The following is a 23,723-nucleotide window of genomic DNA, read 5'->3' as shown; positions in this document are numbered from 1 at the left end:
CAGCACTAGGCTGGACCCCATCACAATTGAAGACTTTACCTCATGGAGTTACCAATGCTTTCTCCTTTTTTAAGAGGGCGGGCATGTTTGCCTGGGGGAGCTATTGTCCTCCTGGGATGTGGGTAGTCTCTGGCTTATTGGCCCGTTTAAAAAGGAACATGCCAGACACTTCGGCGTTGTTTACCAGGCTATGACCCCATTGACAAATGGTGCTTCTCCCAATATACATTGGCCCTTTGAAAGATTAAGAGTTCCCCAGATCATTCTTGTCACAGTCATGTGGGGTCATTGTATCAAGGGACGGGCAACTTTCTCGAGCTCGACCAACCTAAGACATCGGCCTGGTGAGAAGTATTCCAACGACGTAAGGCCGAGTCATCGTTAGAACGACCTAAGACGGAGCAATGACAAGATTGACGTGACACCCAGATTCAGAGACCACAGTCATTTTATTAAACAAAAAAAAAGGGGAGATGTAGGAGCCATGGCGCAGCAACTGCATGATAATGAGGAATCTGCCCTCCTAACAGCAGTACTGAGCATGCGTGGGGTTTTGCACCTGGCGTCAGTCTGACTGAAGGCACTATATTAATGGAGGTTCATACCAGGTTCATGCCACCACCCTGGAGGACAAGTAGCTGGGATGGCAGTGGGGTGACTTCAGTGCCACCAATCCTGAAAAGATATTAGCATGCTGTAGTGTATAAAAGGAGGCGGCTTTTAGCCGTAATACTGAGAGCTATAACACTTGGAGCTGTAGCACTTGGAGCTGTAACATTGGAGGCTGGCTGCCGCCACCTCCCCTGTATCAACAAAAAGTCCTGCAGTAAAGGCCGCTGAGAAGAATCCGACCGTCTTCCTTGCCAATGATTGGAAGCGACATGTATACACACATGCTCAAGCATATGTAACACATATACACACAACATTATGAAAACAAAAAATGCTAAACCTTTATTTGGGCATACTTCATTGGCCTGTTTCTAGGTTTTTGTTCTGTTCTGTTTGTCCATATTCCTTGGCCAGTATCACTCGTCTTCATTTTGATAGAAGTATTAAAATTGGGCAGATTGATTCCAGTCTCTTCTTTCCTTTTCAAGATAGTGTTAGCCCTTTCCCTGTTCCTGCCCTCTGTGACAATGGCGATGAGTTTGCCGAATGCCTTTCTTTACTGCCCTAGCAGGTCTAGCTCAGGTTTGTGTATTCATTTGTTTTGTTTAGTGATTAGGTTTATTCATTTTATTTTGTGTGTGAGGGGTTTCCCTGCATGAATGTCTGTGCATCGTGTGTGTGTGTGTGTGTGTGTGTGTGTGTGTGTGTGTGTGTGTGTGTGTGATGGTCAGAACAGGGTGACAGGGGCCTGGAACTGGAGTTATAGTTCATTGGGAGCCACCATGCGGGTTCTGGAATTGAACCTGGGTCCTATGGAAGAGCAGAGTGCTCTTAGTCACTGAGCCACCTCTCCAGCCCCCTTGACTCATTTACTTGCTCTCTTAGACCCGTGCCTAAATATTTCATTTCTGGAACTAGTCGACAAAAGTAACCAGAGTACATCAGTCTGACTTTGTCCATTTCCCTTTTTCTTCCACCTCCTTTTTTGGAGTTCTCCAGACAGGGTTTCTCAGTAGAGCCTTCACTGTCCTTCAGCCTGGCTGAACTTGCTTTGTAGACCAGGCTGGCTTCAAGCTCAGAGATCTGCCTGCCTCTGCCTCCACGAGTGCTGGATAGGATTAAAGGCGTGTGCTACTATGGCCCAGCAATTTCCTGTGTCTTTCCCCTCGGTGCTGAAGGAATCTAGGACCTTATGAATGAACGCCCATGTTCCATCCCTGAGCTACATCCCACGCCCTGTTGGCCATTTTATTTATTTAAAATTTGAAGTAGGGTCTCACCAAGTTGCCTGCAGTGACCTCAAGGTCATTTTGCAGCCCAGGCTGTCCTTGAACGTGGGATCTTCCTGCCCCAGTTTCCCAAGTAGCTGGACTCACGGGCCTGTGCCATCTTGCCAGGTGACTCATCCCCTTGTCCACAGGGTCACCCTCCTGAAAGCTTGCTGTCCTCTGGGGCAGACAGAGGAAGAGTGCCTCATCTTTCCTCCCCTCTGGGAAGCCGTAAGGAGATCTGTTGCAAGGGGCACATTCTTGCAGGGAGCTCATCACAGCCCGAAAGGCATTGTGTGTTCATGGCTGGTATACAGAAATGCATTTCCTTTTCATGCTTATCTTCTGTCACGTACAGGAGACTAAAGAGGAAGATGATCTTTGGCATGGGAGTCACCACAACCATGTAGTACTCACCCGTCAGTCAGTCTGACTGCTAGATCCTCCCGGAAAGGTCAATCCACAACCACAGACAAACAAATACGGAGACTCAACCATCCTGTTCTCCTTTTAGTTAATGTGAAATTCTGGACTGAGCTACCGAAGCCATATCTTAATACTCCTGCACTCCTCTCTGTGTCTATCTCTGTGTCTCTGTGTCTCTGTGTCTGTCTCTGTGTCTCTGTGTCTCTCTGTCCCTTTCTGTCTCTGTCTCTCTGTCTCTCTCTGTCCCTTTCTCTCTCTGTCTCTCTGTCTCTCTCTGTCTCTGTCTCTCTCTGTCTCTCTCTGTCTCTCTCTGTCTCTCTCTCTCTCTGAAACAGGGTCTTACCATGTAGCCCCGGCTGTCCTGGAACTCACAGAGACCTCACTGTCTAAGAAGGAAATCTTCTGTGTCAAAGAAGATGCGCACCATTTCCCACACGGTCTCACGTGGCTTTGGGAACAGTCACTGGCCTTACTCGAGCACCGCTGACCAGGTCTTCATTTGTCTCCATCTCCTGCTGAGTTGTTGGATGAAGGTGTTAGTAACCCTTCTTAGCCGCTGGTGTCTGAATGACTGGTGGCCAACCGCCTTCCACCTCCTCACTGGGAGCATTTGCTTCCTTCCATGTCTATGTTTATCCACCTTTTAAAAGAACCATCTCTAGTTTAAACTCTTATATTTCTATTTGTCAGTTTTCTTTTATAATGCCTACTATACCTTTTAATAGTTCTCTTTATCTCCCGGTGCCTTCCTTAAGTTTGATTAACATCCCTTTTTAAATGTTCTCATGATAAAAGGGCATACTAATTCTAAATGCCTGTCCTGTAACAATATAACATTTATAGGAATTAATGTCTCATTAAGGACTCTTTTAACGAGCTTCTGATCTTTCTGATGTGTTGTCCACCTAACCTTGTTATCAGTTCCTCTGCACTCTCAGGGCTTATGCTCTGAGGCAGACAAGGGACAGCGGAGGTGGAAGACTATGATGATGACCGACAACACACACACACAAGACGACAGATACTCAACCACAGCAAAGCCCACGGATCTGTGATAGAATCCGACTGGAGAAGAGACTGGAGGGGCCTGGGCAGAGAAAATCACCTTTGCAAAAATAACCTTTCCAGCCTGCTGTGCTCTGCATAACTTTAATCCCAGAATCTGGATGCAGAGACAAGTGGATGGGTCTGTGATCCTGAGGACAGCTTGGTCTACATGGTGAATTCCTGGACAGCCAGAGCTGTCTCAAAAATAAAAAAAAAAAGTGTGTGCGTGTGTGTGTGTGTGTGTGTGTGTGTGTGTGCACGTACACACACACATAAATATGCATATGCATATATATTCTGTTCTGAGCTGGGTCATTATGGAAGAAGTCTGTGGCCTTCCACACAGGTGCACTGTATCCCACTGCTGCTGTGGGGTCTGACAAGTGGAAACTGGGTAGGGAACTGGAGGGAAGGTCTTGGGGAGGCGTGTCTAGGGGTGAGTAATGCTTACACTGGTGGAAACTCTGGAATGTCACGTTTAAAAGAGATAAGGAAGGGAAAACTATTTCCAGAAACAGGAGACACAAAATCGACATCAACTTCCCCACACTGTTAATGAAATGGCACTGTGCTGTGTTAACTCTAGAGGGCGACTTTGAGCTAAGAAATGCAGAAAGCCCTCAAGGTTCTTGTCCTGATACCCTCACCTGTTCTGGGTAGTAACAGAAAATAGAAACCGGTGGAACAGGAAGCTATAGATGGGATCCCTCAAAGCTGATACTAACCAGCGCAGATTGTCTCCAGACAAAGGACCAGAACAAGAGCCACAGGTGACAGCAGGGAGGACAGAGGGAATCATGCTTTAGCCGTAAAAGGAAATCCAAATTAATGCTTAGAAAGTCAGCGATTAAATGGATAGGAAACAAGAAGATTCAAGATGAGAGTTAAGTGAAGTCAGGGGAAAAGAACAGACAGAATTGTAAATGAAAACTAAGGGGTGATGTATTTCCAAAATGTATTTCCGTACTAAAGACCATTGCAAAATGGCACCAGTCAAGACAATGACGGTGGAACAAAACATCTCTCGATTGGGTTTCAAGAAGTGGAGGCATCTGTATCTCATGGTCAGGGGCAGAGGCCAGTCCTCCCACCACAGGACACAGCCCAGCCAGGTCTCGTGGTTCTGCCCTGGGGAGTCTCAGGTCTGCTCACTGAGCTACCCTTCCTGTGAGGAAGCTTGCCTGTCTGCAGATGGGAGCTTCATCTGTTTTCTCCCTCTCCCTGAGCGTTGAGAAGGTGATGGCCTCCTCTTGTTTCTTTTCCTCAGTTGCTGTTAGAGCAAACTTTCGTTAGAAACATTGTTTCCATCCCCCACCCCCACCCCCCAGTGTTGGCTATTGGCTTTCCTAGGGTTACTATTGCTGTAATGAAACACCATGACCAGGCAGTTTGGGGAGAAGGTTTGTTTAGTTTGTGCTTCTACGTCACTGTTCATCAAAGGGAGTCGGGACAGGAATCCAAACAGTGCAGGGACCCGGAAGAAGGAGTCGATGCAGAGGCCTGCAGGATGCTGCTTTACTGGCTTGCTCAGACTGCTTTTTTACAAAACCCATTGCAGGGGTGGTCCCGCCTGCAATGATCTGGGCCATCGCCCATCAGTCACTAAGTAAGAAAATGCCTTACAGCCGGATCTTATGAAGGCATTTCCTAAGTTGAGGTTCCCTCCAATCAGGTGACTCCAGCCTGTGCCAAGTTAACACAAAATGCACAAGAATCAACCCCCAGGCCTTGTGTCTGCGCTTTCCCTAGTCCAGCTCTGTTGCTGAGCCACATTCCCAGCTGGGGGCTGGGTGGGCAAAGAAATAAAGAGCAGCAAAATAATATCGGACCTGGGTGGGGCTCGCCTTTAATCCTTGCCCTTCAGAGGCAGAGGCAGGCAGATCTACAAGTTTGAAGCCAGCCTGGTCTACAGAGCAAATTACAAGACCGCCAAGAGAAGTCGGGTTCTGAGGGGGGGGGAAAAATAAAGAAAAAAAAAACAAAATTGTGGGTGTCCAGTAGATGTTCTATTTTTCATGGGGAGACGGAAGGATGAGACAAAGAGGACACCCTGAGCAGAAAACTGTGGGAGGAAGGTGGGAGACAGAGCCTCCTAATGAGACGCTTTCCTCACCTCCAGAATCCTCACTTCTGCAGGGTCAGAGACGCAAGGCCTATTTGGTCTTTGTTTTCATGTCCGACTGTGACAAAATGCTTTTTGCCCCGTGGCCGTCCCAGGACAGTACAGTTTTAAGTGTGAGATGGGCCACACGCCAGTAGGTGGCGACAGTGAACTTCTTACAGTCGGGGGATCAGTTGGGGTCCTGTCCCTGGGTCACAGGTCTGGACTGGGAAAGGTCAGAGATCCTGTCCAGAGAGTGGCGGCCAAGTGTCTCTCATTTCACCGAGTGCTCCGTCAGCTTTCCAGTGGGCGATGCCGCCCGCCAGAGAGGACCTTTTGGATGCTGGAGAAGCAAAGAAGCGTGAGACGGGGGAGCTTGAGTGCGCTTTAGCGTGACAGCACGGAGTAAAGTTACGTGCTTAAAACCGAAGCCCGAGAGAGGGCTGAAGAGATGACCAAGGACTCTTGTGCTTGCGGGGAACCTGGTTCACTTCCAGGGTCCATGCAGTGGCCCACAAACTCCTGTAACTCCGGCCCCAAGAGATCTTCTGGGCTCCCCAGGTATCACACCACACACACACACACACACGCGCGCGCGCACGCACAGATGCACAAATATACGTGCGAGAGCGAGATAATAAAAATTTAAACAAACACACGCCTCTGAGCTGTCACTCAGTGACACCCTTTCCACATCAAGTTTTTGTAATTCTTTGTCAAATGTATTCCTGATACTCTAGCAAACATATTTTATCATCTATATATATTTTTTATTAAAGATTTATTTATTTATTATCTATAAGTACGCTGTAGTTGTCTTCAGACACACCAGAAAAGGGCATCAGATCTTATTACAGATGGCTGTGAGCCACCATGTGGTTGCTGGGAATTGAACTCAGGACCTCTGGAAGAGCAGTCAGTGCTCTAACCACTGAACTATCTCTCCAGCCCCTTATCATCTATATTTTAAAATCCTTGGAATGCATGTATAAAGCTTAAAAATTAAACAATAGCTATGGGGTTCAATGAAAGCAAGAGCCCTTCCTATATTTGGTTTTAAGAAAACATGTTTACTCTTCCATTTCATTGGATAATTTTAACACGAATGGAGCCTGAATTATGTCAAATGTCTTTTGGGGGGTGGGGATATCTAAGAATAGATGAATGTGTGAGAATTCAAATCACACACAGTTTTCTGTGCTGGTTAGCATTTTTGTCAACTTCATACAAATTGGAAGTCACCTGGGAAGAGGACATCTGAGTTGAGGAATTGCTGATTGATGGAAGAGGACCCAGCCCATTGTGGATGGGGCCACGAGTGTAGGTTGTTCTGGGTTCCTTAAGAGAGCAGGCTGAGCAAATCACCAGGAGCAAGCCAGTAAGCAGGGCTCCTCCATGGCCTCTGCTTCAGTTCTTGTCTTCAGGTTTCTGCCTTGAGATCCCGCCCTGACTTCCTTCGTGATGGATTGTACTCTGGGAGGTGAAATAAACCCTTTCCTTCCCAAGTTGGTTTTGGCCAGAGTTTTATTACAGTAACGGAGAGCAAGCTAGGATATTTGTTTGCTGAAAAACTGAAATTAAATTGGAAGTTCATGCAACATATATCACCAAATAGTTGTAAGTGAAAAGCTGAACTTCCTTTGAACAAGGCGCAGGAGAAATCAGTACAGGAATTTAAAAGTGGTGGTGCACACCTTCATCCCAGCACTCGGGAGGCAGAGGCAGGAGGATCTCTGAGTTCGACAGCTTGGTTACAGAGTGAGTTCCAGGACAGCCAAGGCTACACAGAGAACCCTGTCCTGAAAAACCAAAACACAAACAAACATACAAAACCCCCCAATGCAGCATTTCCATCAACAGTGTACACAGGCCGGAAGTGAAGAGAGGGCTCAGGCCAATGAGCTAAAGATTTTATCTTTAGAAAGTACAACAGGTAACATTAGTTTTAGCCCAAATGATCAGAAGAAAGGGGTACCAAATAGAGCATAATTCAGTGTGGAAATCAGGGACATCAGAGGAAAAGTCAGTAAGGTTTGTGAACTCTGGTGAGACTGAGAGACAAGGCATTAGACTGATGGAGGAAGGGGCCAAGGCTAAGTAATAAAGGTGAGAATTTCCATGGTGGCTGGCTTCTTCCTCTGACTCAAGCTTTTGTCTCTCTGTAGGTCCCCTGGTGATGGAGTGGCTCACCAAGTTCAAGGCTGGATCAATCCATGTCACATGAGAGTTGTGGACCTATCAACCAGCCTGTCTGTGTTCAAATCGACCAGCCCTAAAGCAGAGGAGGAAATGGTCCAGAGCTATAAAGCCCAGCCCTCAAGAAGAGCTTGAATTTTCAGCTTCTGGGGTGTGCATCTCAGTCCTCCACACCTTGCTTTGCATAGTCGTGTGTGTTGTGTGTTGTGAGTGCCCACGTGCACACACACACATACACACACACAAGCACACACACACACACACACGTGCCCCCTGTGTGTTAGCTTCCTCACTCCCAATAAACACCTTTATTTACCTGCTGAATCTGTGTGTTGCATGTGAGATTTCTCTGCTGCCCTGTTATACTTCAGATTTTTCTTGCCTTTTAATTCTTTTGCTGGCAGAAAAAATGAGTCCAATTCAGGCCCCTTAGACCATTATCATTTAAGAGCTCCAGACTGTATCAGCCCTCACCAGGAAAAAGAAAACCACAGTAATATTAAGAACAAGAGTAGGGACATAATTATGTAACACGCAGGATCTGTGAATAGCATACTGTCTCCATAGAGGCAGTGCTGATGTTAAGGTCCTGTTCCCCAATTGGTTTTTGATCTGTCAGTAAAGAAAGCCATGGGCCAATTGCTGGGCAGAAGGTACAGACAGGACTTCTGGTTCCATGGAGGAAAAGGGGATGCAAGGAAAGAGAGAGAAAAGTTTGATATGCTTTGGAGAGAGAAGAACCAGAGAGCTATGTGAGGTCTCAGGAGGAGCAGTGGACTGTGGCTGCTCTGATAGGTGGGTGGTCAGAGATGTTTAGCAGGAACTAGATTCAACTGACTAACTAAGGTTTAGGGTAGATGGGAGGTACAGAACTAAAAGTATTGATGAGGACATACTTTCCCAGATGGGACACAGTAGTGTCCAGCAATTGTGTCAAAAGGCAAGTTGAAAATGAACAAATGTGTATATGTCTTTTATCTATGGATTCAAGGGAAGCTGGGCGGGGGTGGGGTGGGTGGCTGGTAGTGTGACACCCACTTCCTGGAACTAAATTGTAGTAGCAAAAACCTATACCCAACAACAGTCTATGAAAAACTTTATACATTAGACCACTCAGATGAAATGAACATCCTGTCTGTAAATACATGGTGGATGCCATGGCCACCCAAGATAAGACTAAAGAGGACATGGGTCCTGTCTCTAACAGTTAGGTTGAACTCGTACTTATAGCATTGCTACAGAGTCAGCTCTGGTTCACGTGTCTGCAGTGTCAAAGTCTACTAGGTATTTAAGGAAGACATGACATCACTATAAATGGAAGAGGAGTGTGTTCTGGTTAGTGGTTGAAGCCATTGTTATCCTTATACAAATAAAGAAAGAAAGAAGAAAAAGAAAAGAAAGAAAAACAAGAAAAACTTCTAGACAAATGCCCCTTATGAGTATATATTTAAAAGTTATTAATGAATGTTTAATAAATAATATCAAATAAATAAATAAGCAGGACTGGTGACATACTTGTGTGATCGCAGTGCCTGAAGATGGGATGTTAGAGCCATTCTCAGAGCCCATACACTACAAAGCACATGGTTGGCTGGATTGGGTCAGCTGCCCACCACTTGTCAGCCTCCTATGTAAGGGACTTACAGAGTCCACACTAAAAAGCAAATGCTGAGGAAATCCAACAACCTTATACTTATATATTCATAATAAAAGACCAAAACTTAAAATGTATAATTTTTTCTGATAATGCACCTAGAAATTTATTTGCAATATCACTTGGTATATTTATATATATATAAATTTGACAAACACCATATACAATCTGTAACCTGAAAACTATACAACAGGGATGAGGAAAACCATAGGCTACCAAATGAATTCCCATGATTTTCCATGAACCATCTGCGTGGAGAATACCAAGTGTTGGTGATAATCAGTCCTCTCTTAATTCATATCTATATTTGACACAGTTTCAATCTAAATGACGTTATTGAAGAAGTTGATACATTGACATGAACATGCAAAATATGGAAAAGAAAAATTTTCAAAACGAAGATAGATGGAGGTTTAGGATGCTTGATTTTAGAACTTTTTATACAGTTTTATCAAAACAATGTAGTATGAATATATATATATTCATATATATGGTATATGTTACATATATCCCAAATGTAAGTATATAATATAATTATATAGTTTAAGTATATAATCATCCTTTGACAAAAGTACCCAGTGGGGAAATATTTTTTAAATAGTTGGTACTGAAACAATTGAGTATTTACACACAAAAATTGAATTTATACCCTATCTCAAATGAAAGCCCCAGATGGATCACAGATGCCCAGGTTCTATTGTGAAATGTCCCTCACAGGAGCATACGTTTGGGCATTTTGTCACCAGCAGGGGGCGCTGTTTTGAGAGGCTGCGGAACCTTATGAGCAGTGGCCTATTGAGCTGCAGCAGGTTGCTGGTGGTGGACCTTGAAGGTAACATCTGCTTCCGGTTCTGGCTCCAGTCCACTTCCTGGTCGGTGAAAATGAGCTGCACAGGAAACCGAAGCTGCTACAGAGGAAACTGCCATAAACGGCTCTGCCGCGTCTTATCCGCCATGATGGACCGAGCTCCTCCTAATGGTGAGCAAAATGAGTCTTTCAACCTTGTTTCTAATGGGTGTCCCATCCCACGGACGTGAAAAACGATATGCTAGTTTTGCACATTTTTTCTTAAAAAAAATCAAGAAAAACAAGAGGGGTACACTGGAAAGCCAATGGGGTGGTGGTGGATCAAGACCGGAAGTAGGCAAGGCACTGAGGAGGGCGCGGTGCAGGCTCAGTATCATGGTTCTCTGAGTCCATGGAAAGCAGTGATAACAAAGTGGTCTGTCTGCAGAGCTGGAGGTAAGAATCAATGATGCCAGAGAGAACTCTGGTGCTCCAGGGGCTGCAGAGGGATTTACAGATTAAGGCGGGGACGGTGAAATACGTCATTGATGGAATATCGTGTATAACGATGACCTCAGGAAGAGGGGATAGATCCAAGGGACAGAAGATAAAGGTTGGGGTTTTTTTTTGTTGGATGAGTGTGCAATCATCCAAAATGTGTTCAGCGTGGAAACATGGTACGGAGCTCACAGATGAGCAAGTAGGCACTCTGTGTGAATGATCACAAGGGCGCTACGATGAAGACGGTGAAGAGATACAGGAAGCAGCGGGGAAGGAACGGAGTCCTCTTCTGGCCTCCATGAGCATCCACACCGCCGTGACATTCACACACACACAAGAATAAAAATAGTTAAAAAATACAGTCTAAAAAATGTTTTTTTTAATATTCTGGGGTCTTTGATTGTCTCTTTAAATCTTAGGATAACTCCTTCACTGCACAACCCCAGCTGTCTGTGATTTCCTAGTAATCTCTGACTTCCTAGTAATCTCGTGTATCATTTCTTTTATGTTGATTTCCCCCAGTTGCACTTCTCCCAGGCCTTCTTGGTGACTTAGTCTGCCGGAGACTGGTGATGTTGCCTCACACTCCCTCCTCATTGGCTGGATCAGAACCAGCATCTGTAAAGCCTCTTTGTCATCGGATGTCTCTAGTTCAGCTTTTGTGGTAAGTGTGAGGTTTAAATGTTAGAGTTTTGGGAAGGGAAACCTGCGTGGAAGTTCCCCCTTGGCCAGGCGCATGCCTCCTGGAGTGTCCTGCTCTTGTGTCTACAAAATTATTCGATTTCAAAGGGAGACAGTGGGGTGAGCAATAGGACAGGGGGACATAGAGCACCGTCAGTCACAATCAGGTCACGTGTTCAGTGTCACCACCTTAATGTATGTCCCTTAGAGGAAATCTAGGAGACAGGTCAATGGGACGGGACCAACTCCGAGTCACCTACATGTGCGCTCCCGGTTCAGTTCTGTCAATGGATTGGAGTGGCTGTAGACCCATGAGGGAGTAGCTGGTTCTCACAGCATCTGAGTAAACACTATGTCATGCTTTGCTAGGGGTGAGGAGGGAGCTGGGGATAGGGGAAACAGCTAAGTTCTCTATGACCCCGATGAGTCTAAGAGGGCTTAGAATTCAAGAAAAAAGAATGGTACCTGGTCCAGTCCTTCACCCCACTTAATATTCCAAACAAAACCCCAAATCAAACTTGGCTTCTTTCTGCCGTGTGCGGTTGGAACTGGGACCCTGTTCCCAAATCCATGAGTGTCCTTTGGGGTCAGACAGGTGAGCAGGTACATTTCCAGGCCCCTGCAGCCATATTGGTTTCTACAGGATCTCCTATCGCTATCGCTGGGCTATGCTGTTTCTCTGCTTTTAAGGTGGAGAGCACACACCACTTACCAAGTACATCTCTGTGTACTCAGAAATACAGACTCACCCAGTCTTCACACTGGTCCTCTGAGGTGGTATCGCCATTCATACTAGGGATGGGGAAGCCGGTGCAGAAACACTAAGGAACCTGTGTGAAGTCCCAGGAGTCAAAGATGAATCCACAGTGGGCACCCAAGCACTCCGGTTTGAGAGGAGGGTGATGTAACCGTCTGCCCTGCACCTCTCATTGCTGGTGGGGCAATACACACACACGTACATACATGCATACATACATACATGCATATGTATTTCATATGACCACTGTCACTACCCACATGGGACAACTGAAGGAGTCTGCTTGGACATTTCCTTCACCTTTCCCCACATCCTGCATGCATCCTGTCTTAGGGATGAGGGTCTGCTGCTGTCGCTGAGTGTGCCCTTTCCTCTCAGGTCCTGAGGGGTGAAGTCTGCACAGACAGTTGTGTGGACAGCCCAGGGTCCACGGGGGACGTAATACCTGGTGTCGGCTGGGAGACGCCAGATCCTGATTTACATCTTCAGCGTCACAAAGCCCCTTCCAGGAGCACTGTGGCGGTTATCAGAATCGGTTTACAGGGCAGGACGGTTGCTACGGCTCCCAGTTCAGAGGTTTCAGCCTATAGTCCCTTGGCTCCATCTCCTGGGGTTATAGTGAGGCAGGTCATCATGGGGAGACACAGAGGGGGAGAAAACAAACTGTTCATCTTATGGCTGCCTGGAAGCAAGGAAAGAGGAAGGGTCCAGAGACTCTATGTCCCCAACTGCTGATTTCCTTCTATCCTCCACCTCCTAATGCCCCTGCCTTCTCTTAGTAATGTCCTGGCAGGAACCAAGCCTTTGATATTCTCGGTAGCCATTCAGGACAGGGGCTGTAAATCAGAAAGCGATGTATGTACAGGTTACCACGGATGGCAGAGATGCTTCCAAAATGCATCTGCTTCAAGCCACCGGCCTGTGGCCTGCATTTCTTCTGTAAATGAACTTGAATTTGAATCTTCTGAAGTTCAAATGACGTGTCTGTGCTCGCTCTGCGGCCTGCATGACTCTTTCTTTGGATTTTCTAAAATGTTACTTAAAGAGAAAAACTTGCATAATTATAAAACCCATTATATATCATTATATATATATAACTCATTCTTCAAGAAGAGTGGCTGTGAGGCCCTGCAAGTGCACTTGATGCCTGAAGTGGACACAAGTTGATTACTAGTTTCACACTTGACCCCACTGACCAAGCCCTGATTTCAGGGGTGCTGGCTGAGGAGAGGGTTTCTTCCTGAGTTCCCTAGAAGGAGTCCACAGCCCTTCTCTCCTGCAGGTATGAACTGAAGATGTCCCCTGTAAAACTTTGGCCGCTTGTCTTCTGCAGCCAGATGGGGTCTACACTGACCTCAGTCTAAGTGCCCTGCCTCCACACAGAACCACAGCCTGAGTCAGGGAGGCACCACGGGATGAGGTTTTGGGATTCCCTTCCTTTCAAGCCAGGGCAGAGGTGGGTGGCTGTTTTGTGTGAGACAGGAGGGGCATAGACCCTGCCAGGGACTGGACGGACGGCTGAGCAGGAGCTGACAGAAGCCCAGGGCCCTGGTGTTGTAATGCGATTTTAGCCAATCAGCAAAAGGACTCCTGATGACGCTTCTGTCGCTAGGTGAAAGGCCTGTGTGAAGAGCCCTGGGAGAGCTGGAAATCCCCTGTGCGTCACGGGCTTCCTTTCACAAAGCCCAGGAGTTTTCCTCTTAGGGAAGGTGTGGAAGAGGTAGAGGCTGCAGATTATTGAGGCCTGAGGTGGGGGCTGAGGGCCCTGACAACATCCACCACCATGGTCCCTGAATGGCCACGTTTGTCTGCTAGGCCGTTCCACATCTGAGTTGATGTTTCTCCTTAATGCTCCCTGTGTGGGCTGAGGAGATCTGTGTCTGTCTGAGCACAGCTGCTGGTAACCCATGCTGTCCTCTGGTCCTCTATATCAGTGTGCAGTGTGGACCCTGAAAGGCTCACCGTGCCGCCCGAGCCCTTACGGGACGTTCTTGTTGCCATCTCTACCCCTTTCCCTTTTCCCTGGTCAGCTCTGCCCTTAGATCCTGTCCCCAGTTTGACTAGGATCTAAAGTGACAGGGACGGTGTTGTGGTTCGAGGGACAGAGACTTATTGTTTAGTCATTGTCATCTGTCAGGCACCACTCCAGCTGATGGATAATGATTCTCAGGAGTGTGTACCTGAGGAGAGGCGTGTTGGGAGCACACGTTGCTGATGCTGTGGTTTGGGCTGGCATAGTGGGACAAGCCAGTGGACGTCCTTCCTGAAGCTGCTGCGTTACACCATTAGCCCTTTGTCCTTGAAACTCTAGGCAGCAGTATATGGAAGCCCCGAAAGGCTATGGCATTTTCCTTAGCTGACGTCGTGTTTGCAGAGGATTTAAACAGCAGAAGACTCCTTAGAGAACAGTTGGGTTGGTTAACTTCTCCTGTGATTTCATTGCATTACCATGAATGCCGTAGACTCCTGCATAGGGAAGGGCATGAGCCAGCATTTTACAAAGGGAAGCTCAGGATTAGAAAGAGGCTCAGTGATTCCTTAAGAACTCTGCTGTCTCACCTGAGGTGCCCCAGAGGGTCAGCTATAAGAAAACGTGATCCCTCTGTCTCCCAATACACGTCACACTCATCGCTCCCACTAAAACCTGAAGTATAAGAACAGTAGATTTGAAAAATTATTCCAAAGTTGTCTATACTTTTCTCTTTTGGTTCTTTAAGCCCCAAACACATTCAGTCTGCAGTTTGGAAAGGTTTACTCTGTAACTGAGAGGAACAGACACCTCCAATATTCATCCAGTGAGGCTCCATGAAGAAGCAGTCTATTCCCTGCTTAGAGAGCCTTTGTAACCCAAGTCTGCTCAGAGACAGATGACAGGCTTCAGCTCCAGTGCTGATTGGCTCCTCACTTGGGACCAACCCTAACACTTGGGGTTTCAGAGCACCCTAGGTTACAGAACTTTGCTTTCTGAAGGGGCACAGCAGGTGTGAGTCCTGGTGACTGCCATTACCTGTTCCTTAGAGATGGCTCTGCAGACCCCCAGCTTCCTCCTCCCAGCAGCTGTGGTTGTGCTGATGGTGCTGAGTAGCCCAGGGACTGAGGGCAGAGACTCCTCAAGTAAGTGCAGGGCAGGCTCCTCAGAGCCAGCACTCTGGGGTGGGTGACTGGTTGGTTCTGAGAGGCCCTGGGGGCCCTGGGATGTGGGGGTGGGGAATGGCAAAATTCTGATTTTGTAACAGTCTTTTACCATAGATTTCCTTTCTCTGGAGAGAGGGCGAGACTTCATTCTCATTTCTGTGTTCTAATGTAGGAGTTAGGATGATGCTTGCCGCAGAGGGCAAACCTGGCATGTAAAGTAGAAGGCAGAGTTTAAATCTACCACTGAAGATAAGACAGAGAGAGCATGGGGTTGTGCACGAAGAGAAACACGGTTTACAACACCGCCCCCACCCCACTCCCCACCCCCAGCATCCTGTCTGGAGTGAAAAGTCAGATTCTGAAAAGGGGGAACAAGCCAGCGATAGTCTGTGGTCCTGGTGTTTGAGGAAAATTCCTGAGGTGGAGTGGAGGTTTTAGAAAGGCGAGCTCTAGGCGTCTAACTCTGAGAGAAGCCAGCGGCCAAAGAGTCTGAATTTTTTGGTCAAATGGAAACGAGGACTCAGACACAGGCTTCAAATTGAATTTCTGAAACACTGGGCCTAGAAAGGAAATTGGTGACACATACTCGGGGGGGGTGGGGTGGAGGTGCTAGTTCTGAGACAGAGAGTACTTATATAAAGCCCTAGCCCTCAGGCCGGTGCACATAGGTGGCTTCCCTTCTTTCAGTTACACTTAAGATGCCTGGAGTGACCCACACAGGCGGGCCGTTCCCGGAGGCTACCAGGATTCCCATTTGTCTGTTTTGCTCTCCTGAGAACGAGCGCCCCTATGGGCGAGGTCAGGGCCTTTTGCACACCGTAGAGAATCTCACGGGGTGGAGTCGGGGTCGCAGAAACAGCCGAATATTCTATTTTTATTTCGATCGTAGTTTTATTAGTTCATTGAGAATTTCGTACAGTTTTGGTCATATTCACCCCCTCTTCCAACTCCACCCAGACCCACCCCCTTCTACTCACCCGACTTTGGGAGTTCCCTAATTTTTTTTCAAACGCACCAAGAGCCGTTTGTGCATCCCGAGGAGTATTCTTGTGAGGACGAGCTCGGTCGCCCACTCCTCCCTTGCTCTTCCTTGCCCGAGTGGAACCGGGTGGAGGCGCCCAGCTCCGGGGAAGCGGGGTTCGCACGGGCGAGTCCCGAACCTCCCCCCCTCGGCCTAAGCGTGGGTGGCGGCGGCACAGCGCCTGCGGGTCCCGAGGCGCCGAGCCCCAGCGGCCCCCAGAGAGCGGTCGCCCCACGCGGGAAGCGCCGGCGCGGGGTAGGGCCGCCGTGGTCTCCGTGGGCCCCGCTGTACCCCAGGCTGACCGTGTCCGTCCGCAGGGGATTTCGTGTTCCAGTTCAAGGGCCTGTGCTACTACACCAACGGGACGCAGCGCATACGGAGTGTGGACAGACTCTTCTACAACCAGGAGGAGTTCGCGCGCTACGACAGCGACGTGGGCGAGTTCCGCGCGTTGACCGAGCTGGGGCGGCCGGACGTCGAGTACTGGAACAGCCAGAAGGAGCTCCTGGAGCGGAAGCGGGCCGAGCTGGACACGGTCTGCAGACACAACTACGAGAAGACGGAGGTCCCCACCTCCCTGCGGCGGCTTGGTGAGCGCGGGCGGGTCCCGCGGGAGCGCGACGGGCCGTGGAGGGCTGTGGAGGCCGTAGGGGGGTCGTGGGGGTCGTGGGTGAACACGGAGCAGAGTTCCGGCGTGAGGAGCTGCCATGACTTTCTTCCTTTTGTCCACCCCGCACCACAGAGCGAGCGCCCCCTTGGAGTCTCCCTCCTTTCCCACCTTTGTCCTGTGCGGCCCAGCTCCCCTCTGACCCCTGGCTCTGCTGTGACTAAGCAGGGATGAGGGCTCTCGTGAGCGCCACGGCCTTGTTAGCCGTTAGCTTTGGCGTCGGTCGTTATCCCCGCCATTCTGTTGCCCCATTCCCCTTGTCCCTTTGAGGGCTGTTTGCTGCCTGGCGCTGACCTGAAGGCGTCACCGCCATTTTCCTCATTCTCTGAGGTAGACTGTGTTGACTTGGATCACACTAAAAGTTTGTGATACAAAATCTGAGGGACTCCTTTCTGTTTCCATTCCTGGATACCCCCAGAACCTTACACATGACACCAGCGTCATGTTAGGCATCGCGTTCAGATTTAATGTCCTACATGACTAATGGCTAACTCGAAAGGTTAAACTTGCTTTCCTCATGGTCTTGTTTGGCAACTGATTCCTCACAGCACCGGAATGCAGTGATGGCCGCCAGGAATTAATGCACTTGGCTGTGGGGAAAAACAGTCGTAGAGAGTAGAAGATGAGAGAACAAAACATGCTCTCAGTTCATTAAATATGTTAAGTGTGTATGCTGTTTTCAATTTGAAGGGATAACAGCACCCGGCAAGGAGGCTTCTGAGGTAGTGGGCACAATACATCAAAGCCAGTCGGGAAATACATCTGTCTAGCTGCGCATGACAGTCTGAGGAGACGAAGGATGTCGTACTACAGTCATTTTTGCAATTTTCCCCAAAATTATTAACTTGAACTCGGAATCAGTTTTTCTTTTGTCTTATCTGTTTTAGAAAAAGCTAATTTTATATTTTTGCATAAATAAAATTTATTTTATGTAAATAAAATACACTTCTTTTTTTTTAACCCATAAATTTAAAAAATATGCAGAGGGTTTACAAAGAGGGTTTCTCTGTGTGCTTCTGGCTGTCCTAGAACTTGTTCTAGGCCAGGTTGGCCTCAGACTCATAGAGATCCTCCTGTCTCTACTTCCTGAGTGCATCACTGCTCCCGGCTTCTTTTGTTTCACTACATTTCATATTATATAAGAACAGGGCCGCACCGACTGTTGTTTTCCTAGTGAGTTAAATCTGTATTTGTGGGGTTGATCTTTATCCACTGTTAGAACCTGGTGTTCATTCCCACCCTGCCTCTTCCCTGTGGGGAGTCTCCACACGGCCCTCATCTCACTCACTGTCTTTTCTGTCACCCTAGAGCGGCCCAATGTGGCCATCTCCCCGTCCAGGACAGAGGCCCTCAACCACCACAACCTGCTGGTCTGCTCAGTGACAGATTTCTACCCAGCCCAGATCAAAGTGCGCTGGTTCCGGAATGGCCAGGAGGAGACGACAGGGGTGGTGTCCACACAGCTTATTAGGAACGGGGACTGGACCTTCCAGGTCCTGGTCATGCTGGAGATGACACCTCAGCGGGGAGATGTGTACACCTGCCATGTTGACCACCCCAGCCTCGAGAGCCCTGTCACAGTGGAGTGGCGTAAGGGAAACTTTTCTTTCACCTTGGGCCCCACATGACATGAAATTTTAGCTGTTGTTACCCCATCCCTCCAATGTCACCCACCCCATCACTTGTCCTGCATGGTCTGCTTCCACCACTGAGCTGAGAGCTATGGGAACCATATCTTTTGCCTCATAGTCGGGAATCAGGAGAGCTCTGACATAACTGTCTTCCCAGATCCCCATTTTGGAGATCACCACGTACACTGGGACCCTGGAACTTATCCCTAATCCCCAGAGGAACTGCAGCGATAGCTATGACTGGGTGTTTAGCTCAAGATTGCAGATAAGTCTGTGGGGTGCAGACAGCCACATATCCCCTCCCCCACCACTGTGCTCAGAGCTCCTGGCCCTTCCTGGCCCTGGGTCAGAACACAGAAGTGGGTCCTCCCAGCTCCCTTACCTCACGTGGCTCAGGCTGGACTGTGGGCTTTCACTCAGGGCTGTTGTGACTTGTGGACAAAAGCTGACACTGGGCTCTGCTCCCCAGGGGCACAGTCCGAGTCTGCCCAGAGCAAGATGCTGAGCGGCATCGGGGGCCTTGTGCTGGGGGTGATCTTCCTTGGGCTTGGCCTTTTCATCCGTCACAAGAGTCAGAAAGGTGAGGAGCTCTGGGAGACTGGGGGGCGGTGGGCTCTGCTGCAGGGGGGAGCTGGGCTGCGGGTGGGAGGACCTGGGGCTCATTCTGTGAACTCTGTCCCTGTCCACCACTCTCACTGGCTCCTTTCCGGAAGCTTCTGGCAATGAGGAAGCGTGGGTCTCGCCTTCCCTCCTTCCTGTGGCAGTTTCATCCACGTGGGGGCTGCTCAGGGCCTTAGTGAGTACAGTCGGTGAGAGGACAGCTCCACTAAGCTGCAGGACCCACCCCCCTCACGGGCTGTGAGAGCCCCTGTGTTTATAACAACACCTTTCTCTATGTGACTTCCCTTCGCAGGACCTCGGGGCCCTCCTCCAGCAGGTAATCAATCTATCAGCTCTTGTCTGCGGGGTGGTGCGGGGCTGAGGGTGTGAGGGAACGGTGTGAGGCAGCTGTGCCTGGCCAGTCCTGGTTTACAGTTGTCTGTGCTGTGGGGTTGAGTGTCACAGGCAGTGTCTATAAGAAGCTCCGGGGGTTGTCCCCATCAGGCGTTTGCCACCATTGTTTGAGTGGAGCCTGAGCCATGGGTTTAGACACCGATGTGTTGCCTGCTCTGTGCCCCACACTGGAGACTGTGATTGTGGGTGTAGACAGTGTCGGGAAGAGTCTGAGAGTTCTGCAATGGAGACAGATCCCTCTAACTTACCCAGAGATCAGACCTTCCATATTCCTTGGGAGGGTGGTGGCTTCTCTTCCACTTCCCACACATTTGTGTCCAGTGAGGCTCTGTGTCCCCTCCTTAGCTGTTCTCACCTTTGCACAGGTGGTGGGGAGGTGGTGGCGTTGGCCAGAGCACCAGCCGTCTAACTCTGTGGGATTCAGAAGAGTTGGGTATCTCCATGGCATTCCAGTGACTGACCCCTCTCTCCCTCCCAGACCCCCTCCTCTCCCACACAGGCTCCTACAGTGACCACGAGAGTGTTCTGATTGTGTTTGAAGAGACATGGGAAACCTGCCCCCATCTCTCCGCATCAAATCCTGCAATTCTTCTGTCCCTAGAGAGCCAGAGCAGTTAGCATCCCACCCCCTCCCTGGGCAGATGCTGACCTTGGGAACAGACAGAAGGCAGCCGTCTCCAACCTCAGCATCTTGTCAGAACCCATACTCCCTCCCCTGATTAGCAACCAGCATTTCTCCAGTGCAGATGGCTCCTGCCCTTGAAGGAGGCGGGAGCCAATATCCTTGAAGTGATGAAAGTCAACTCTCAGACTGTGGGAAAGAGGCAATTAAGTGTCAAGTGTGCCCAGATAGCTGTGACCAGTTGTGAAATACCCTAGCTTCTGATAACGGAATGAGTTACTTCTTCCCAGGTTAGGAAGGTAGGTCCCTTTCTAGTACTCCCCACCCCATCTGAACAGGTTTGTCTCAGGGTTGGAAGGATGGCACTCCTTTACCCCCTCCCCAGTCACATACCACCAAAGCTCGAGAAGCCCAGCTTACGCATATTCCTATATATGTCACAAGTTCCTTGATGTGATCGTAGCAGGGAAGGCTTGCAATTAGACTCGTTTAATAAAGACTCTCTTTGTTCTTGCATCGGACTCACAATTCCTGGCAGTCTCCTAGGGTTCCCGTGAACTGGGCATAACATGTTGACTGCCTCAGACTGTAAGGCCTGTGTATCCCTGCTCCGAATTCCAGCCTGCCACTCTGTGGTTCAGAGTCTCCCTGGTGCCAGTGAAACCACCAGCTCAGCTCTTGTGATCTTGAGTCCCCAGGTCTTGTCTGTAGCTCTCCCTCTGGGTGATTCCAGAGGTTCCGTCTGTGTACGGCAGCACCCCGCACCTCAGGCTTCCTATCTCCACTCTGTAGTACAACCAGTTTAAGAGTATCCTTGTTGTAGTAACATATAAAAAAATAAAAAAAAGTACAGTTGTCTTTTATTCCCACTAGGTCCACACCACAGTGCCCCAGGATATCTGCTAGATATCTTGGTGGAAACACATCCTAACTCCGCCGTGGTGGCCCAGTGTCTCCAGCCACGGCACACTTTCCTACACTCAAACCCTCACATAAAAGAACACACAACACAATAATCTTTGACCCAATTGGTAAGATATAATTGCCCACTTAAACATACAAAGCCCAGTACCATCCATCCCTTGAGAACATTGATAACAACCTGTAAATACACATAGTGGAATCTTTACATCAGCCTCCATTGTCCTCTCTCTCTGTCCCTCCTCTCTCTTCCTTCTTTCTGTCCCAGTCTCCTCCTCTTCCTTCAAACTTCTCTCCCACCTATCCTTCTCCTCCAATGATAGGCCTCCTTCTATCCTGTATCTGCCCCTCACCTGAATGAAGGTTCTGGTGAAGTCACCTGAGTCCTGAGTAGTGACTAGGCAGCTGTCCTAGGGGCAGTGGAATTAGCACCAAAATACAGATAACTCCAGGGCAAACCACAACATTTCCCCCTTTTTGTCCAGTTAAAAAGCCTTTTCACTTATATATAAATTGAGTACAATTATTATCATTCTACAATTTATAAGGCATAGGATATACTGAACACCCAGTCCATCACTATATCAGTTAGACAGAACATTTAGTTATCCATTCCAGCTTACGAAAGGTTTAAAATCTATATTATATCATGTCTAGCTTGTATACTATCTGATAACTATCTAATAAAATACGTATTTCCAGAGTTAAACAGCCTGATAGGCTATGAACCCCACCAGAAATCTGAGAATGACCAAAGATCTATCTATATACATAGGAAGCCTAACATGGCTTCCAGAACTGAGAGGTTGTAGAGACAAATCTCCACTATCACAGTACCCTGTTAGCAACATGTGAGTGCAAGTCTTCAGCCTTCTGACCCAAAATCAACTGACAGACTCTTGAAATGCAGATTTTGAAGGGCTGATCACCCCGTCTTGGCAGAGTTAATCAGTCAACTCTTCTGCATAATTTGTCCTTTTCTGGACATATCCCTGTCTAGCTTACAAATAAACGAGACTCAGACTGTTGTTATTTTATTTGACTTTGACAATTACTCAGAGTGGGAGCACCCCCTAATCTATGTTTCTAACTGTTGTCCTGGCTACCTCCCTTGCACCATACCCCAAATACTTGCCATATCTCTGGACCATGTGCCCATCTCCCCACATGGTAGCTTCCTCTCCTCCCCTTATTCTTCCTCCTCCTCCCTTCCAACCAGGTAACTCAGAACCCTCCCACTTCTAATCACTCCAGTAATTGGCTGTAGCCAATTTATTTAACCAATAGTTTTAAAGAACAGACAAAATTTGCACAACAAATGCTTGTAACCTCTAGAATTCATTCGTAGGTTTAGACTGTCAAGTACAGAATTTAGCATTGTAGTACACAGCAACAGACCAGACCTCAGCACACGGTCCCACACGGGCTGCTGATGCGCCCTAAACATTCACCTCCATTTGATAATTAAACATAGTCTGAACTGTTTGTGTCCTGAACCTCCATAACTGGAGCAGGGTGGGTGAGGTCACGTGGGACTAAGTGGTTTTTACAAAAGGCGACCAAAGCACCCTGGGCTCCGTGTAAGGTGGACAGAGAGGGCAGGCAGGCAGTCATGTCCTCCTGTTCAGACTTTCCCTGTTTAGTGTGCTGTTCTCACCCCAGCCTCCCTTGAGGCTGGTGAGGACAACAACTAAACATGGAGGACAGTGTTTCCACATGTGGCCTGTGAGGTCACTGACTCACTGAGGTCACACATTTTTGAAGATTATAGTTGGGGTGAGGATTTAGCTCAGTGGTACTTGAGGCTCAAGGCCCCTAGGTTCATTTTTGAAGATTATAGTCTTTAAATAAAAGCACTTTTGTGGTGGCAAATGATAAAACCCCAATTTGATCTTTTTTGTTGTTCTAAGGAAGCTGGACTAGACACATAGCTGATGAGACAGTCACCTCCCCTCAGCTGTTCCTCCACCTGCCCGTCTCCCTTCAGCATCTCCTGTGTGTGCACATGTGCCCCTGCACTGTGCCTGCCTTGTCCCTGACTCTGTGTCTGGTTTGCTGCCCTGAGCCTTTCTCTGTGTTTCTGTCCTCTGTCTGCTCCCTATATTGCTTTTTGCTCTGTTTTCTTCTATCTCTCCGTTACCTCAAATCTCATCTCTCTGTATTTCAGACTCTGTTGTATGTCTACCAATGCTTTCAAAATTTTAGGGAAATCTTTCCTGATGAATCCTGTGTAACACATACAATGTTGGAAAACATCATGTACACAAGGATACAAACAGCTGCCGCTGTGCCCATCCTTTTTATTAAGGAAGTGAAGCTTCAGACCCTTAGCATGGAGACAGTTATCTATCACAGAGCCCCTGGATCTCCAGATTTCCTCACTGTGTGAGTGTGTGTGTGTGTGTGTCTGTGTTTATGTGTGTGTGAGTGTGTCTGAGTGTATGTGTCTGTCAGTGAGTGAGTGAGTGTATGTGTACCTCTGTGCATGTGTCTGTGTGTCTGTGTGAGTGTGTGTGTGAGTGTGTCTGAGTGTATGTGTCTGTCAGTGAGTGTATGTATGTCTGTGTATGTGTCTGTGTGTCTGTGTGAGTGTGTATGTGTGTGTGAGTGTGTGAGTGTGTGTGTGTGAAGGTGTGTCTGTGTGAGTGTGTGTGAATGCGTGTGTGTGTGTGTGTGTGTGTG

General features: G+C 48.2%; 2 protein-coding genes and 1 pseudogene across 2 annotated transcripts in view; 1 reads left to right on the top strand and 2 right to left on the bottom strand.

Annotated features, from left to right (window-relative positions):
* Nucleotides 1–23,723, bottom strand: part of LOC116887415 — a 496,132-nt pseudogene that overhangs the window by 395,986 nt on the left and 76,423 nt on the right.
* Nucleotides 1–23,723, bottom strand: part of LOC116887417 (RT1 class I histocompatibility antigen, AA alpha chain-like) — a 431,868-nt gene that overhangs the window by 346,143 nt on the left and 62,002 nt on the right. The window lies entirely within an intron of this gene.
* LOC116887553 (rano class II histocompatibility antigen, A beta chain) lies at nt 15,006–20,116 on the top strand. The gene is made up of 6 exons (XM_032889183.1): nt 15,006–15,144; nt 16,504–16,776; nt 18,162–18,443; nt 18,954–19,064; nt 19,398–19,421; nt 19,977–20,116. Exons 1-6 carry the CDS (start codon nt 15,051–15,053, stop codon nt 20,114–20,116), a joined length of 924 nt encoding a protein of 307 aa, XP_032745074.1. The 5' UTR covers nt 15,006–15,050.

This window comes from Rattus rattus, chromosome 18, assembly GCF_011064425.1.
Source record: "Rattus rattus isolate New Zealand chromosome 18, Rrattus_CSIRO_v1, whole genome shotgun sequence".
NCBI classification, from domain to species: Eukaryota; Metazoa; Chordata; class Mammalia; order Rodentia; family Muridae; genus Rattus; species Rattus rattus.
Note: the sequence above shows the minus strand (reverse complement) of the source record. Positions and strands in the feature narration are given on the sequence as shown.

Excerpts from the sequence above, each read along its gene's own strand:
- LOC116887553 (XM_032889183.1), top strand. The coding sequence starts at position 15,051 with ATGGCTCTGCAGACCCCCAGCTTCCTCCTCCCAGCAGCTGTGGTTGTG. Across the intron at positions 15,145-16,503 it reads TGAGGGCAGAGACTCCTCAA|GGGATTTCGTGTTCCAGTTC; the intron begins GTAAGTGCAGGG and ends GTCCGTCCGCAG. Across the intron at positions 19,065-19,397 it reads CCGTCACAAGAGTCAGAAAG|GACCTCGGGGCCCTCCTCCA; the intron begins GTGAGGAGCTCT and ends TTCCCTTCGCAG.